Source organism: Epinephelus lanceolatus, chromosome 10 (genome assembly GCF_041903045.1).
Source record: "Epinephelus lanceolatus isolate andai-2023 chromosome 10, ASM4190304v1, whole genome shotgun sequence".
In the NCBI taxonomy this organism is placed as follows: Eukaryota; Metazoa; Chordata; class Actinopteri; order Perciformes; family Serranidae; genus Epinephelus; species Epinephelus lanceolatus.
Window position 1 is genome coordinate 27,139,909 of NC_135743.1, and position 14,064 is coordinate 27,153,972.

The window sequence follows — 14,064 nt, forward strand, 5'->3', positions numbered from 1 at the left end:
TGTCACCCTGAATGCTGCATGGACCCCCGTTCAAACCTCAAACTCAGTATGGAAAAATAGGAAAGAATAGTCAAATGTTCGTATTAAACAATCAAATATGATTCAACTGACATAATTCTGAGTTGGGTACAGCCCTATTTTACAGATGTATCATCAATCAGTTATTGACAAAGTAATCAGTGGATTATATAAATAAAACTTAAGTTGCAGTGATAATTTCACATATATGAGCATATATCATTTGAAATTTTATCTGATGTAGAAATTCTTGAGCAAGAAGAAGTTTTAAAAGACACAAAAGCAGCATATTTTTGTTTTGCCTTTCTCTGTAGTTCCTTTTTGTCTGTATAGTTTGTATCTGTGTACTGGTAAGTTGTGCTGACTCTGTGGATAGGGTTGTTCTGCAGATGTTTGTGTCTGTTTTGAGAGAGAGTGTGTGTGTGTGTTTGTGTGTGTGTGTGCATGTGTTAAATTGATGGAGAGCTTGTTATTGTTGGTCTGGAAAGCCTCCCTCAGGACAGAGAGGAGACAGCAACCACACAGCTGAGACCACTCCCACTAGTCCTCTGTGTGTGTGTGTGTGTGTGTGTGTGTGTGTGTGTATATGTGTTGGTTGCCTAGACAAATAAAGGTAGGCATAATGGGCACCCTTTGCCAGCTGAACATATTTTCTCTTTGTCACTCTCTTTAACTCACACACACATTTCACAGTTTTGCATTTGTAGCTTTAGGATGAGTCTGTGTTTTTTGTCCTATCTAATTATTGTCCCGTCCAATTAAAAGAAAAGGATGACTTCCCACAACACACAGAGGCCCAAACAAACAAACCCAACCCATGATTCATGACCCACCAGCGTGACTCACATTATTTAGGTGCTTTTATAAGACATGCAGCTGTGCTACTGTTTTATGAGACTTCATTAAGTCTCGTCTGATACAATCAGCAAACACACCTTGAGGCAATACTGTGTTTCGCATTTTAATAGACTAAGTGGTTTCTATATTCATTCCCTCCACAGCTGCTGAAAAGTCCTAAAACATTTAAACATACAATATAACCTTGATGCCTTAAAACACTGTGAATTAAAAGTTGTGAAAGTTGAATAACTTTTTCTGTTAAAGATTTGATGTGTTATTGGTCTTTCTTATTTCAAACTCTTGGCAAACTGGAATTATAAAGGTTTTTAATTCAACTTATTGGAACTTAAAAGGCCCAGGCACATCAAACAGACCTTAAAGAACTGTGTCTAGTTGTTGTAAAGTTGTACTTGAACACCCAGCAAAAACTACAGCACACTGTCAGCTAGCACCTGCTTTCTATGCCTGTGTGAGAGGAGCTAACTCTGCTTACTAGCAGGTGGTAGTAGATTGTATTTATCATTCAAAAAGTGAAACTGGAACACTAACAGGACAGATTTAAGACACTAGTTTGCCAGTTAGTACATTAACAACACAACCTGAGGTTGAAAGAACAAAGGAAATTTACCGTGCACTAGTGAACAATAACACAATTATGAACAGTTTCTGCTAGAACTCAATGGCTAAAAGAATAATCTTACCTAATATAAGAAGGTAAGATGTTTCAATCTCACACACTCTCGAATTAAGTTGTTTGTTTGCTTTCCTCACATTTGTTTCTTTTCTCTCGTACACGGAGCCGAATTGTCAGTCAGAATGATTTCTCTCACAGACGTCTCTGAAATGGGCAGCAAGGGCTGACTTGTGCCAACAGTGCTAGTTACACCGAAAAAGTTGGGCAACAGACGTTCTCTGATGGCCGGATATTGACCAGCAGCTGACCATTGGCTTGGTATGTTAGGGCCCTGAGATAGCCTGATATTATTTTACAAGTGATGCTTAGTGGCACTGCAATAGATCTTTCATCTTCATTTTTCTAACTAATGTGAGTCTGTATGTGCAGCTGAGATACTGATCGTTCAGTCAGAATAAGGATGTTGAATGTGAATACAATAGATATTTAACTGTGTTTGTGTCTTATTGTGAATAATATGATGAATGCTGTTGTCCTTGGTACGGAAACTGTGTGCGTGTGCGTGTGTGTGAGAGGGATTGAGAGTTTACCTAAGGCAAGGTGTGGTGTACTCGATAATCTCCCCTTTCTCTGCATCCTGAAACCTGCTGTATGTGTTACAGGTGTGTGGGTGTGTATCAAGTTAACTAATGCGGGAAATACAGTGTGAGTGGGGTGTGTGTGTGTGTGTGTGTATGCTTGACTGCAGCAGGGAAGTGGATTCCAAGTGAAGTATCTGGTTCAATGTGGCGTGAAGGAGCAGGCTTCTAGCTCCCCACAACCACCGTGCCATACCCCCCTGATTATGTGTGTCTTTGTGTGTGACAGCTCTCCTGGCAGTGCCATGCAAAGCCTGCCACCGTCATCTTGAGCTGCAGCCGAGCTTAACATCACAAGGAGCAATACCGCACTGTGTTTGTGTGTGTGTCAATTAGGCATATGCGTCCATGGCCGTTTATTTTAAGTAACGAATTTGGTAATGTTGGCCTGCTTTTGAGTATTTGAACATCAGTTATTGTTTATTATGTATTTATTTCTACTAAATTCCGGCAGCTCTGTGAGACAATCAAGCTTCTTTGTCATGTAACAATGAGTGGAGTGGTTTTCAGTATTCAAAGACGTGTTGGTTAGAGGGTCTAGGATAGGCAATTTCAAATGCAAGACATAGAGATGCAGCTGAAAGCAAAGTGAACCTTTGAGTTGAAATTGTTTTGTTACAGATACTGGTCCCAAGGTCCAGAATGAGCCTTCTTGCTCATTAGTATAACTTTGTTTGCCTGCATCAGTGAAATATATTGAATATTGTGGGGTGAAAGAGGAGATACATTTCATATTCATCATTTTAGCTGCCAGTGTAAATTTCCATGTCCAAGGATGGCATGCAAAGAGACAAAGGTTATAGCCAATAAATTTTATAATCCATGATGTGGACCTTACACTAAAAATATACCAAACAGTGGGGAAGCAGGAAGAAGTTCTTGGCAGCATAGGTCGACATGTTACAGGAGTCACAAGACTTTGACTACTGATTGGTTGTGGGTATAAGTTAAAAGTTACACTGTCCCCAACTTAAAGCTTGGCCGCGCTTCATGACAAAATCAAACAATCAAACCAGGAGCTGGATGGGATTCTTTTGGTAAATTTAAGGTCTAAATACCAAAAACAACTTAATTTTGAAAAACAGCTGACTTTAGCCCTATTTGGACGGGATTAGTTTAACATGGAGACGTGGGGTAAAGTAATTATTACCAGGGATTTTAGTCCTAATGTCTGCAATCATTGTAAGGATAATGTCAGTAAAAATTATGGCGACTTTTACCTTCTGTAAAACGGCCCGGAGAAAATATGCGAATGCGATCCTCTGTAAAAGTGGATGTAAATATTTCGTCACGTCCTGTTTACAACCATTTCTCCGCATTTACAACTAGTTTTCTGTGTTGTTTCGATGATGGAGGCACTTGAAGAAGCATTTGGTGTTGTCGGCAGTCATGATAGTGGACATTCTTCTAATGATCGCATAGCCCTACGTGGGAGACCAATCACAAAGGTCGAGAAGAAACCACTTTTCAGAGCCACGAGACTTCTGGTTGTGTTAGGTAGGCCTAATATAAATCCATATTGCAAATCGTTGAGTGCACATGATCCTGATCATTGGGCTAATTGTTAAGTATTATTATCCTTCAGCTGAAGCTTACAGGAAGCAACGTAGCACGCGCATGCCGGCAGGGAGGTGACGCCAGGGCGCGAGTTACCACTTCCATTTCTGGTAGAATTACAGAGATTTCTTGTCCCGTGCGAATTGGACATTTATATTACAGACATCCTGTGGTAAACTGACATCCCTGTGTAAAACTAATCCCGTCCAAATGGTACTTTTGCCATACTGTTGTACATTTTCAAGCTCTAAATAAAATATACCAAAACTGTTACACATTTGGTTTATAAGAGTCGAGGCAGAGGAAATCTGAAGCATGAGAAAGTGCAATCAAAGTTCTGTGACCAAACAAACAGTAAAACTTTAAAATCAACTCGGGTTCATGTTGCCCACTGAAAAGAGGCCAGCACAGAATTAATCTGGTCCCCTGTCAATGTGGCACTCAGAAATCTAGCTCCAGAATTCTGGATTAGCTGCCGGCAAGCCAGGGATAATCAACACAAACAAGCACATATGTATTGAATTAATGAGATGAGAGCATGCAGAACTCTGATCACATCTGTGAATGTAATACCTGTATGCCTATAATACCTTAAAGTCATTAGACACCTTTGAAAGACAGTAAAGATCTCATGTGTGAAGGAGACTGATGTGGTTTTAAAAGAGGAGAAGATTTGCTCTCCCAGTTTTAGAGACTGGTTAGAATTACTGCCACATGTGGCATCACTTTGATGTGAGTTTTTGGGGACATGATGACCCTGTGCATGCTTCAGACACAAAGGAACTGTACCAGAGACCAATTAAGAAGTACTGCTTTTTTAGGATTCCCTGTGCTTTGTTGAATCCTCAATTATACTGTTTGTTTTGTGATCATGTGTTGATTGGTTTGATCTACGTTTGCTTGAGAAAGTCAAGCTTGTGATGTCCTGTGAAAACATTAACTAAAAATGAGCCTTCTCTCTCTTTATAGATGACCCAGCAGATGCAGACCTGTGGGTGCTCAACAGCTGCACCGTGAAAAACCCTGCGGAGGACCACTTCAGAAATTCAATCAAGTAATGACAAACACAAAAAATGTCCACACACAAACACTGTGTCTCCTATTTTCTATTTTATGTTGCTAGTAGAAACGAGTTTTAGGTTTTTCATGAAAATAAACCACCTGATTAAAACATTTATTATAATGGAAGAAGTTATGGGTGGGTTCCATGTCATTTTGTGCGAGACAAAATTCAGTCAGTGTTTAAAATTCTTTTCTTGAGACAGCAGATAGCCCAACATAATTACATCTTACATAGTCATTAAGGGACTGGAGTATCTTTGGCGTTTTCAAAATTCTGTTTTTCTTCACCAATATAGCCAGCTTAGCCCCCCCAAAAAAAGTAATTAGGATGCATTTTTAAAATTTGTGTTGTTTTCATTCAGGTTTTGCGTTACAGCACACAGTGTTTGTGTGTGTGTTTTACATGTTTTTAGCTTGCTGCCCCATGATGGTCCACCCACACACTGTTCCACTGGTCTCTCACTGCGCTGTTGAAACATACACACGCACACATGCATTGCACACACATGTAGAGGGAGCGAGAGTGAGAGAAGGATGGAGAGAAAGATATTTGCATGACACAGAGAAATAAAACTACAAACTGTTTTGCATTTTGATTAATTCCCATTCATCTGGGGCATACACACCTGGCGGGTGTGCTTTTGTGCTACTGAGAGAGTACTGAGTCACTGGGTGACTGTAAGTAAAAAATCTGGATTTTGCTTTTGGAAACAGTTTGAAGACTTCACCTCAGAGCCCTGGACTTTACGGGCTGTGGGCAGAAGTCAGATTGCATCAATACAAGTAATAGTTTTAAGTGATCATGGTGACTGTTAATGTATCTCCTGTTATCAGATACATTTCTAAACTCTCCACCCCTGTATGAGGGGGGGAAAAGCAGATTTTCATTTTCCTGTAAAATTTTAATTAACATTGGTTAGAGTCATGTAAAACCCAGATAATCCACTAGAGCCTGTGTCTAGGGGCCATTAGAGAAACTGCATGTTAACATGCATCTGCACCGGCTGCTGTTGCTTAAGTCCAGCACAAAAAAATAGCTTACATAGTTAGGGGTGTAACGGTACATAACAGTCATGGTTCGGTGCGAGTTCGGTACAAATTCAAATGCATAAAGACATGTTTGTTTTTAGTTTATTTTGAACACACAATAGTGAGTGTGTCACAGACAGACACAGTCCTCTTGCTGGGGACTGAGGCAGCATTTTGCCTGCTGGCAACTCTGGTAAACTGTTTTCATTATAAAAATAAGGAACATTTCAAACACTCCAGTGTTACACTGTATGAACACTGAACAAACACCTTCTCAAAAGGCAACAGGTCACAAGAGGCTATAATACTTTCCAGTCACTTATCCTACAACAGTGGAACAACACTGACACACCACTCTTGCCTTATACACAACTATTGCTCCATTGCTGTTTTAGCTGTTAGGGAACCCATAGCTGGGTGTTCAGGCTGTGGCCACTCGCCATAGAGTGACTGACTCGGACGCCAATCAACTTGTTGTGCCAAGATCAGCATATGTTGCTAACGGCTAAAAGTTTCTGGACACAACTTGAGCTCATGGACTTTGGCTCCACATTATGTCCATCAGTCTCCATACGGTGTATTCTGCATGCGGCTGCAAGCGCCAGACTGTGACCCCTGTACTGTGATGGTTTGGTATGAATAAACAAACTGGTGCAGTCCTATTACCTAGTGAATCATAATTAAATTCTGAAACAACAAAACTTGATTTTAATTTAATATGAGATAAATACCATATTTAGTAAAGATATGAGAAGCAAATTGAATGTAGCTCAATACTTATGAAGAGTAATTTTGGTAGGTATTGAATTTCCTGACTTCTTCTCAACCCTTAGAAATTTTATAAGCATTGTATTATAAATTACATCCGAAATAACTCCATGCACCATAAATTATTCATGTGGTCCTCGACTTCAACCCTTTTTTGATCTTTCTTTCTATTGGATTCAATTAGTCCATTAATTGATTAGCCAACAGTCGATTATGGCAACTGTTTTTATAATAATTTAAGTCACTTTTTAAGCAGAAAAAGCCAAAGCATTTGATAGTTCTAGCCTCTTAAATATGAAGATTTGCTGCTTTTCTTTGTCTGATATAATAGCACGTAGATTATCTTTGGGTTTTTGATTGTTGGGCGTACAAAACAAACAATTTAAATATGTTACATTGGGCTCTGGGAAATTTGACAGGTGGGATTTGACATTTTACAGTTGTAAAGATTAATGAACTGAGAAAATAATCTCAAAATTAAACTGATTATGAAAATAATCATTACAGCCCTATTTAAATGTTTATCCACAGTGAAGGATGGTGAGACTTCACACTGCAGCTGTTTTTACCTCTTGCAAAACAGAGGAAAGAGCTTTCAATTTTCTGGTCTAAAGAGTTTTATGTACATTTGGATACCATGAAAACCCTCCTGTCTCAATAATTTCAGAGGTACAACCGGACAGTTGTCTGACATGTTTGAAAGGACAAATTGTAGTGATTTCAGTTGGTTGGCTCTTATAGATGGTTTGCATTTTGGGCAAAATGCAAAAAGCAGCAATTTATCTTCTGCCACATTTTACATTTTGGATACAGAAGGACTTATCATAAGGAAGGGTGAACAATTTCACTCGGCCAACTTCATCAGTGCAATCTTCCTGTCTTTCTGCCTCAGCCGTCTCCTCGCTTTCTCTTTCACTCTTTCTGTCTTGCCAATTTCTACGCAAAGAATTTTTTTCAATTGAAATGCACAAAATAATAACACACTTCAGGACTTTGAAAATGTCTTCTTTGTTGATGCCAGTTTTTCTTTGACTGGAAATCACCCAGCTGTAATGCTAATGCAATTAATGCTCTATTCACTGAGAGGGACGCACACACACACACACACACACATACACAGGAGGAATGTGAGAAAAAAGTTTTGCCTTTCATCACTTGCTGCTTGCATGATGGAGACACAAAATGAGGGGGTACGGGATCAAAGCAAATTCAAATGCCCACTTAAGTTTTTTTTATTCCCTCATTTTTCTTTGGCTTCTCTTCATATGATCGACAGAGAGAAAAAACGAGAGAAGGAGGCAGGCACACGGGCTGCCTCGCGCTCAGTCACACGCTGGCCGTTATGCCTGCACCTCCTGGTACCACAAACACACGCACTTATGATTCACACACACACATTTGTACAAGCTGTGGCCCCATATCGAGCTGCCCTAAGAATGTATTCAGTAATTCTTTTTCATTCAATGTCTTAAAATCTTGACTTTAAATCTTAATTTGAGATAAGTCTCATCCTGTTGTTTGAGGAAGGTTGAAGTAAATGTTTACCGGCAGTAGGTCAGTGAGCAAGTTGACATGCAGTGGCAGATGTTGTGTAGCTGGTTACAGACTAGAGACGATCCCATTAAGAAGATAAACATTAGCCCCTTTTACACTGCCAGATTTTCGGCGAATGTTGGGCCGTTTTGCCGGCAAGCTGCGAGCGTTTGTACACACAGAGCCAGACTGGCGAGTTGATCCGAGGTGCCCAGTTTTCCACCTCGTAGGGTAGACATGTTGGCAGAACCCCTTTGGTTTAAACAGAACGAGGTGGCTTTCCGCAACAGTAGCGGCTGTTGATGACTTGTGGGAGGAGCTGTTGATGACGCCACACGTGCGAGCCACTGGCGGTGGGTAAACAGGAAATAGCTGATAGCAGGAATTAGCGAGTGGCTAGTAACAAGAGGGAAACGCAAACCTGACAGACACAGTAAAGATGATTACCTGGGGAGACAAGGAATTGCGTGCCCTCCTTGCCCTCACAAACGAAGAGGCCATTAACCATCAAAAGATGGGAGCGGTGAAGGACGGGCTGACTTATGAGAGAATCGCCGAAGGACTGACCAGCTGCGACTTCCCTCCCATGTCACTGTTTACGTCACACGCTGAGCTACACGTTTTGTTACTTGCTCACGCCCCCCATTGCCCCGAAAAAGTTGCATTCTGTATAAACAGCAGTAGGTCGGCAGCATTTTGCTGAACTCCCCGATTTTGTTTTTATACCGCCAATGCGGTATTTCCTGCAAATTTGCACAATTCCTGTTTAAAAAGGGCTATTAACTCTAGTGCATTGTCTATGTACTTCTGACAAGCCATAAGCCGCTGATAGTACAAACCTTTCACAGATAAACATAACTGTATTTCAGATCAGGAACGTTCTAAGTTCATCGTAGCCTTGTTGGGATCCTACAGCCTCTTGAAAAAGCAGGTCTATCTGAGCACACTGCTGCTCTGACAATAAAAAACTGAGGGGAAACACCAGCTGACATTTTGCAAGAAAAAAGGATATTTCTTTCTCAGGCATTACAAGAACTGTGGTATATTGCTTCCTCTATAATATTACATAGATGTATTTTTTTTCATAAAGTAATTTAAGTCATTTGTAAACTCATTGACACTGTTCCATTTCAAGATTCATAATTATACTATTTTATGATACGTGTCTCCTTCTAATGAGTGCCTGTCACTCAATTTTAATTATACTGTCTCATGTATATTGCATTTTAGAACTCTATAAAACCCTTCTTTTAAAGGTTTTCTGATTTCTGTGAAGTTTATATGAACATACTCTCTGTTATTGAGCATTTAAAAGTGATGTTTCCCGTATTTAGTATCAGTGCAATATTAACAATTAGACTGTTATGTGTTGTTGCCCTTATTTTCCTGGCTGTTACTGCATTTCTGCCTCCTATCAAGAAGCTCTCCACATAAAAGGATAGATGTTTGTCAATCGGATACGGCTTTCACGGGTTATAATGTATTAACCTTGAATGCCGTCTTGTAATTTGTACGAGGGTATGTCTCACCTCTCTGACTCCTCTATGCGGAGATGTAGTTGGAGGCCATTGCACTGCATGTTAACTAACAAGCTGTGTTACGCTGTGGTGCTCAGTTCCCTGTTCTGTCATTAGCCGTACTGTAGCGCTTTATTACAGCGCTACACTAATGCTAAAGGAGACCGGGCAGACCACCCTGAAGGAAGGTAAGGAAATGGCAATATCTGTTAACTCTACACCTCTGCATATTGGTTTTATAAATTAATTTCATTTTTGAAATCTTTGTGTTTTGTGTTTTGAGGCAGATTGGTGAATGCACTGATGTGTGTGGGAATACAGGCCGTTTTTTTTTTTTTTTTTACTGTTTTCTTAGCTTAGCTTACATAATTAACCCGGGCCCTGCGTATGTAAAAAACACTTTGTAGTCCATATTGTCCTGCTGTCCCATTTAACTGATGTGTGCATGTACATTAGTGTGTAAAACAAATAATGCCCATGGCAGTGGCTTGTGGGACATTATGTACAGCCAGCACACACGCACACACACACATCCACAGACACACACACATGCATGATCACAGAAGTAACAATCAGTGTTCTAGTAAATGAGTTGAGGGGTTTAAAATGGAAGCACAGGGGCTTTCAGCAGTCTTCTATCATGGTTTGGAGAGACGCGGTGAAAAGACGGTTTATTACTTCTGGAGAACTGGGGCTCAGTTGGCATCCACGCCAAGTGTGTGGGATAAGGAGTTGTATTTGTGTTTGTGTGTGTGTGTGTGTGTGTGTGTGTGTGTACGGGGTTTGTCAGGCGGATGGATGCCCAGGCAGCTTGTGGGAGAATGGTGTGTGTGTGTGTGTGTGTGTGTGTGTGTGTATGGTTACCCTGTGAGAGAATGCTAGCAGATATGCAGAAAGAGTGTATATGTTCCTCGTGTGCTTTGAAAACTACCCAACAATATTGATTGGTCCTGAAGCTGAAATACAGGGTTACTTTTTTGAATCTGCATTGTGTGTGTGTGTGTGTGTGTGTGTGCATATGTGTGGGCTGTTTTGCTTAATGTGAGCAGAACTAAGTACATAAGTTGCTGTGGTTAAAGTTATGTATAGTGAGTATAGTGTGTCTTGCTCAAGGACTCTAAGGCCAGATTCAGGAATGGTTTTTGTTGATGTAATCTGTGATAATTAAGATGATATTAAAGTCCAGGATATTAATTAGTTTACTTAATTATTCCTCTCTGTGGCATTGTGCTGCTTCCCCTAACTGTTTCCCTCAGCATTTTGAAAAGAAGCTGGCTCGTATCACTTGGTGCAGCATGCAGGGGTGAGTCGACATGTGTGGGAGATGGGATTCCTTCCAGGTTCTTTTTTAGATTGATGGCGTACTCTGCCCTGCTGTTCACTCCTTAAGCAGGACCGCACTCAGTAGCATAAACTGCTAATAAAGCAGCTTCTGAATGCTAAAAAGTCAATTAGTATGGATATGGATATTTTGGTGTGCGTGTGCGTGCGTTGGAAATGCCGGAATCTATAGCGTAATTCAATGTCAGAGACCTCTCAAATCAATGAACGCAGAATGCATTAAAGAAACAGTTGCTCAACAGCATGTAATTGAACTGCTCTGTGTTTGTGGATGTATTTGTGTGTGTGTGTGTGTTTGTGTGTGTGTGTGCTTTGGATTTCTCCACTTGGCTGTCTCCAGCAATTTGTATGATCAAGGGAATGTATGCGTAACGAATTAGAACCCAACTCGGAGTTGTGTACTTCTGTTTTCAAAATACGCCAATTCCCACTTTATATCTACATTCATTTCAATATAATTTTGATATTCATGAACCAACCCTAAGAAAGAAAAAAAAAATCATTAATGTTAATTGAAAAGGGACACACAACACGCAGAATGAACTCTTGGAAGAAGTCCAAAGTGTATGTGCTGCGCTTATACTGTCTATTTATAACAGACGTGTAGGCTGGGTGATGAATATATATTATGGCCCCCAGCAACAGGACAGTCTATTGTTGGCTCAGTGTTGTCTTGGCAGAAGTTGCTTTATAAATTTAGGGCCATCGATTGTAAACCACATGCTGCTAAAATTGTTTTGCAGAACTGAGCAGGTTTAACTTTAGCTGCTTTAAACAAAGGGGAATATGGACCATATCACGTCACAGGATAAAACTGAAGTAGAAAAATGAGATGTTGGGTCTTAGTTGGGGTTGTGTTTGTATTTTGATAATAATCAGTAATCATCAATAATAATAACATCTTGGGAGTGGGATCCCTCCTCCTTGTTGAAGGGGAATAATTTAATGATTTTAGAAGGACAGATAAAAGAAAGATTATACATTTTGTGAACACATCACTAAAGGCAACTAAATTTCAGACAAAAGAGGACATCTCAAATTTAAAGTATCCTTTAAATTCAAAGCCCTTTGGGAGTTAGATGAGTTTCAACCACATGACACAGATTCATTTCAGTTTTCCCCTATTGACGATGTGTTGTCGCAATTGTAATCCTGCTCAGTAAGAGAGGAACCACAAATATAGACATTTGGTCTGTGTGCTTGGTTGAGGAGCCCATGGTGCGACTGAACGCACTTTAAATCAGAATCCCACCTAGATATCACAATACCAATGTGCTGTGGCTCTTCGGTTGGCCCTGGATCATTGAATAGAGCTGTTTGTGAGGGGGCTGGAATGCCACTGTCCTTTGTCACACCACATGTTTTTGGAGAACCCAGTGCTAAATCACTTGCAGACGACCTGATTCTGGGTCAGGGTTTTGTACGTAGCAGAGCAGCTCCCTCGCTGCCATCTATTGAAAGTCAGCCCTTGAGCCGCACTTTTGTTGGCTGAGGGAGCGGCTCCACGGAAACCCCCAAAATGAGTATGTTTTTATCTGAATAATAGAAATGTTAAAATGTATTTTATTAATCAACAGTTTTCAGTGCAAAAACAATTGTATTGGCAGCAGGAAGCTCTGATAGAACTCTTTTAATATAACTTTATATACATTTATAGTGGCTTTACAGTGGTGAATGTGTATTATAGCCTGTGGCTGCATCTTTTGATTAGTCAAATGTCCAGTGACGTTGGGCAAATGATTTTATGTCATAGATTACTGACCACATGTTTACCAGAGGCAAAGGTCATGCTTGGCAAATGAAATCATTAAAGTGAAAATCCACCCTGAAACGTAATTTACATGTGTTATTCCATGGCTCTAATTTTTCAACCTGTGCCTGAGATCATTAACAACTCTTTCCAAGACCTAGAATTCAGAGAGCTGAGGCTGCAATCTGTCAGATGACAAAACCTAAACTGCTCCATTAATAATGGATCAGAGACTGACCTCAGAAAACCATGACCACTGCTCCTTAAGCAAGCACATAAATATATATTAGTCCAGTTTGTTCTTCCAAGAATCGGTCACAAGTCTTACACCGCTCTGTGGTCAAGTGACGTGTTTTCTTTTTGCAGCGCTTATAATGAATGGAGCTGTTTATTTTGGCCTTACAGCATGTTGTTTTAAATGAACCGACACCGAAAGTGACTGACATTAAGGCCAGAAATGTTTCCTTTTCATCAGGATATGTTAGCAAGGTATAAACAATCTGAAATCTGCAGTGACCTTTAGAGTTGTTTACTAAGGGCAGTTGTTTCATGTCTGTGTTCACCCAGTCCAACAGACACATGCATGGATTTGTAGCTGGGCGCACACACACAAACACAGTTCACATGAACACAGACAGACACACACTCACAGAGCTTGCTGCCTGGGGCTGGTTTTGGTACAACCCAGGGATTGGCATTTAATCTGTCAGTTCTGCAGGGCATTAGCCTACATTTTGGGGTACACGCCGACACAAAAATAGTCCGAGAGAGGGAGAGACAGACTGACAGATGCAGAGGGAAAATAGACACATAGAGTGAGAGGGGAAGAGTTGATGTGCTGGCCTCAGTGAGCCCAGGGCTGTATGAGAACCACACCAAGGCCAGGGCTGGCCCGTACATGACCTTGTTTTTAACATGTCTTCATCTGCAAAGTTAGACTGCACTCTACATGTCTGTGCTCTACTGCTAAATATTGTATTTTGTCTAGTAGTGTGCAAGGGCATGGTCTGTTATGTTTTATTTTTAAATGGGTCTTTTTGTCTGCTTTCTGTGCTGTTGTTGAATTTGATTTGATTCATTGTTGTCATTTATTTCATAGTACAGCATACCAGCATTTTTACAACATAATGGTTTTCACAGTGACAAACTGCAGTCTTCTATATGTCGCAGTCGCACAGGCTAACTGACTTAACTTCTGTATATATCAAACAGCATGCAGAGATAAAACAGACTTCATACAGCATGTTATTAGCAGTTTGGTTCTGTCTGCTGTTTTTTCTTTATTGTATTTTGCTCTGCCTTGTTATGTTTCGTCCTGTTCTTGTGATGGTTAGGTGAAATCCCTTAATGTGGCATGTGATGCAGTATGAAGTGAGT

At 40.3% G+C, this 14,064-nt stretch overlaps 1 protein-coding gene across 1 annotated transcript in view; it reads left to right on the forward strand.

Annotated features, from left to right (window-relative positions):
- cdkal1 (CDK5 regulatory subunit associated protein 1-like 1) overlaps positions 1 to 14,064 on the forward strand; it is a 288,180-nt gene that overhangs the window by 46,592 nt on the left and 227,524 nt on the right. Inside the window, exon 4 of the mRNA XM_033641067.2 lies at positions 4,657 to 4,741. Coding sequence (XP_033496958.1) covers positions 4,657 to 4,741 — 85 coding nt within the window. The remainder of the gene's footprint in view (positions 1 to 4,656; positions 4,742 to 14,064) is intronic.